The sequence below is a fragment of the Aegilops tauschii genome, chromosome 1 (genome assembly GCF_002575655.3).
Source record: "Aegilops tauschii subsp. strangulata cultivar AL8/78 chromosome 1, Aet v6.0, whole genome shotgun sequence".
In the NCBI taxonomy this organism is placed as follows: Eukaryota; Viridiplantae; Streptophyta; class Magnoliopsida; order Poales; family Poaceae; genus Aegilops; species Aegilops tauschii.
Genome location: NC_053035.3, coordinates 505,539,741 through 505,544,050, shown reverse-complemented (window position 1 = coordinate 505,544,050; position 4,310 = coordinate 505,539,741). Strand labels below are relative to the sequence as shown.

General features: G+C 48.8%; 1 protein-coding gene across 1 annotated transcript; it reads right to left on the bottom strand.

Moving 5' to 3' along the window:
* Positions 1-966: 966 nt before the first annotated feature.
* On the bottom strand, positions 967-2,055 carry LOC141039226 (uncharacterized). Its single transcript, XM_073506563.1, has one exon. The coding sequence runs from the start codon at positions 2,053-2,055 to the stop codon at positions 967-969; it is 1,089 nt and encodes a 362-aa protein (XP_073362664.1).
* Between the last annotated feature and the right edge of the window lie 2,255 nt (positions 2,056-4,310).

The following is a 4,310-nucleotide window of genomic DNA, read 5'->3' as shown; positions in this document are numbered from 1 at the left end:
GTGACTTCATGCTCAAGTTCAACTCCTAAGGGTTAATTAGATTGACAGCTTACTATTGTCAAGAAAACAACAAGTGCGGACTTGGAAACAAGGGGGATTAGAACTCGGAAGTGAAGCGTGCTCAGGCTGAAGTACACTAGTAGAAAACAGGGCTTTGGTCACAGGGCAGTATTCACATTAGTCCCAGTTCAGTCATGAACCGGGACTAATGTGAGCATTGGTCCCGGTTCGTGCGGTTAAGGCATTAGTCCCGGTTCACCTGGGCCCTTTAGTCTCGGTTGATGCCACGAACCGGGACTAAAGGGTGCGATGCCCATTAGTCCCGGTTGGTGGCACCAACCGGGACTAATGGGCTTTGAGGCATTAGTACCGGTTCGTGGCACGAACCGGTACTAAAGGTCCCATTATCAAACTCTACCCCCCCCCCCCCCGGTGGACCGCCTTTTTAGTTTTAGAAAAAACAAAAGAAAATGATGGAAATGTCAAAAAAAAATAAAAAAAAAATAAGTTTCCCATCTGATATGTGGTCTAGTTGTTGGGAAAATTTACAAATATGAATTTCGACTTTATTTGCAAAATCTCTCTGGAATTTGTAAAATGGGCATAACTTTTGCATACGAACTCGGATTAAAAAAAATTATATGAAAAATCATCTACTCGAAAAGCTACATCCGAATTTCTTCGAAGTCCACACCTTCCTCTTGCACATACTCTTTGGCTACAAACCTCGCTTTGTGCTTCATGCACCCTTCAACATCTTTCTTGACCTTAAATTCCCACTTGAGCTCCATAGCTTTTTCATTGTTGGGAAGATCCACAAGCTCCCATGCATTGTTGTCGTGGATCGACCTCAACTCTTCTTTCATAGCCTGGCGCCAATACTCCATCATATTTGCGTCCTCAGATTTTGCCGGTTCCTCGGCACTTGATAGACACCATCGCCCACTCCTTTTCACCTTTACCAGGTCAATCGTCCATAGCACTGACATAAGTTTCGGAATCACTCCCCGCATCTGTAGCTTCGACACAGGTTTCCGAATCACGATCATGATGGAAAACTTTTTCTTCCGCAAGCTCGACAATTTCTTTAGTCAACGCTTGAGAATCTGGATCCTCCTCGTCCACCAGTTTACACATCAACATCATGTCACCATCATCTCCTTGCTGGGCAATGAGCGCCTTCTGCTTCGGTGCTTCCTCACAGTCAGCCTTGAAGTGACCGAGGAGGCCACAGTTATAACACCTCACTTTCCTGATGTCAAACTTTCTCCTCGGTGGTGCAGCCTCATCGTCCGAGTCGGCAAAGTTCTTTCTCGCCGATCGCTGCTTCCCCTTCTTCTTGCTGCTACTCGTGGATCCGCCTTGCTTTTCCTTTGACAAAGCGACCCACTGCGCCCTTGTGAGCATCACAAGCTCGTCATTCCTCCCGTCCCCAAGACTGTACCGCATCCGCTCATCGTGAGCCTTGTACCGTCCGACAAGATCGTCGATGGAGAGACTCGCGAGATCGACGCACTGCTCGATCGCCGTGACAATTTGCAGGTACCGGGGAGGGGCTGCACGCAAGAACCATCGGACAACCGAGGTCTCCGTGAGGTTTTCTCCAAGCGCGCGAATACGATTGACGAGAGTTGCCACCCGTGAAGCGAACGCGTCTACGGACTCATCGTCGCCAATGACCAAAGTCTCATAGTTCCTTAGGAGAGTTTGAAGATTGGCTTGCTTGACGTGGGTGTGTCCCTCGAACATGAGCTTCAAAGTATCCCACGCCTCTTTCGCCGTTTCTTTGGCAATTAGGTGTTGTAGGACATCCATCGGCATCACCGAGTAAATCGCCGACGCCGCCTGCCGATCCTTCCGGTGCTCAGCTCCCTCCTTCTTAAACGCGTCACCTCCTGGGTCGACCGCGTCCCATAGCTCGTTGGCGCGGAGACCACACTCCATGAGGGCCTTCCAAACCCTGAAGTTCTCGCGATCAAACCTTGGGTACGACGAACCGGGCACGGCAAGTACTTTAGCCGCGTCGGACGCTTCCACGATCTCCTCGCCCACCATGGCCTTTCGTTACTAGAAGATCAACCTTGCTCTGATACCAATTGTTGGCCCAGTCCCGATGTCGAGTACTTCCCAGCGATGATGATACGACCGACGAGGAACGACGATGACGAACGAAGCTTGCTGAGGAAGTCGGCGAGGTGCTTTACGCCGAGATGCACCGTTGTAAGCTAGCAACACCACGTACTAGCTTGATCGATTCCTTTGATCAACTAGTATCTCACGTACGCACACAGCGGCCAGCCGGCCGGAACAACACAAACGCACGCGAGACTGATGTATTGCCAAAGGCTCGTCTCGAGCCTTATTGCTTTATTGATCAACTCAAATCACGGTGGTGTTACAAGCCAGGGTACGTACATATAAATAGTACTACAGGATAAGCTATCTAGTGCAATCCTACTCCTAGACTAACTCATACTCTAGTACTAATCGGATACATGCTTGTACACGAAGTGGACACCACCAGCTTTGGAGGGTATGTCGTGATTAACTCCAACAAGCCCAAGGGGGGGCATGCGGCAGAAACGCCACCCTAGTTTGATCCCGAGATATGAGGTTTTCCTCAGAGTTATCCAGGTGGCTGGAAGGGCGAACACCATGCGTAGACGACATGTTCAAGGAGAAAGCGGCACCCGAGGGCGCTGCCGTCGTCTGCCTCAGTTAACAGCCAACAAACGGAGAACACGTACGGAGCTCTAAAGGTGACAGAGATTTCTAGCTAGAGTGCATGATTTTAGATGTAAATAAAAATCATAGCCAACAAATTTATCTTTCACTCGAAGAAATGGAATGCACAATACAGAAGAGTTATCACATATTGCAAAAACAAACTGGAAACTGACGCCAGTTCAGGCAGGCAGGCAGCCAGGCATTGGACCAACAGCTAGCAGGCCATGCAGGCAGGCATGATTATTATACATGCATAAAGGCAACATGAGCTTCCTACTCCGCTCCCAATTCCATTGGACCATTATTCATATGCATGCGATATCAATGTAAGAGCAAATCACACCGGCTGTCCTCTTCAGTTAGAGTTAGGTGATGTTGTTTTGTTGTCAAGCTGTTGCTTCCTAAAATACGCCCTCCTCATCAACAGGTCATCAGTGACACGAAAATCGCCAAACACCCCACCGATTTGGCTCTGTGCGTTGCATTCCTCGACCGAGAAGTTGTCCGAGCAACAATCTCCGTGACATTTGCTCTTTTTGTCAAATTGCTCAAAGAAGCCCGCGTCGTTGGCGGTTTCGAGCGTCGCCAGGAGCGTCTTGATGTGCTTGGATAGTACGGCGAGGTCGTCGAGGCAGTCGGTGACGCATTTGGAGGGTTTCTTGATGGCCTTGGCGAATGCGGCCGCCTCCGCCGCCTTCTTGGCGACGACTTGGACTGACATTGCGATCACATCCTTCACTTGAGGCGTCCTGACATCCAGGTTGTTTAGTAGCAGATGGGTGCACTCAAATTTGTACGAAGCAGTCGCGCATGTGGCGTTGATGGCTTCAATGCTGGGCCCAGGCTCTGGTTCCGACCGGACAACTGCAGGGGCAACAGCGATGGCGACGGCGATGATGATGGCAAGCAGAGCCGAGGCGGTGTAAGGCAGCAGAGAAATGGCCATGGTAGTCGATGAATGGATGATCTTATTGTTGTATGATGGATATATTTGGTCAGGTGGGTGGGTGTGTGCGCACTTGCAGCGAGAGAGCAAATTAGCTAGCTGGTGTTCCCCTTCTTATATAGGCATACACATACACCAGATAGATAGATAGATAGATAGATAGCACCGCATGCATGCTTGCTTGCTTTTGGACGCCTATTTTTAGTAGCTCGGCCAATTTCAGCGCAGGCAGTTGAGAAGGAGCTACCTAATTTAGTTGTGGCCATATAACAATCAAAATAAAATTTGTGGCCATGGATCCATCGACTTGTTCTCCCTACCTAATATAGAATTATAGATAGACGACAAGCTTGCTGGCTAGATTATCTTAATTGTTTTTTTCCTTCAACCCTTGCTATGTGTCTGCAAAACAAACTCCGGCTCTATGTTTATGTTTAGAATACAGACAGAATACAGCTCCCTCCATCCGGGTTTCAAGGCCCAAGAGCCACCCAGCCGAGTCTCTTTTTTTTTACTAGAGTAACCAGAACATAAAGGCGCACGTTGCTGTGCCCGTTCGTCTTAAGGGAAGAACAAGTGACAGTGAAATTTAAATGGTCTAAAACTAAATACTTGTTCGAATTCCTGGGTGCGTTCA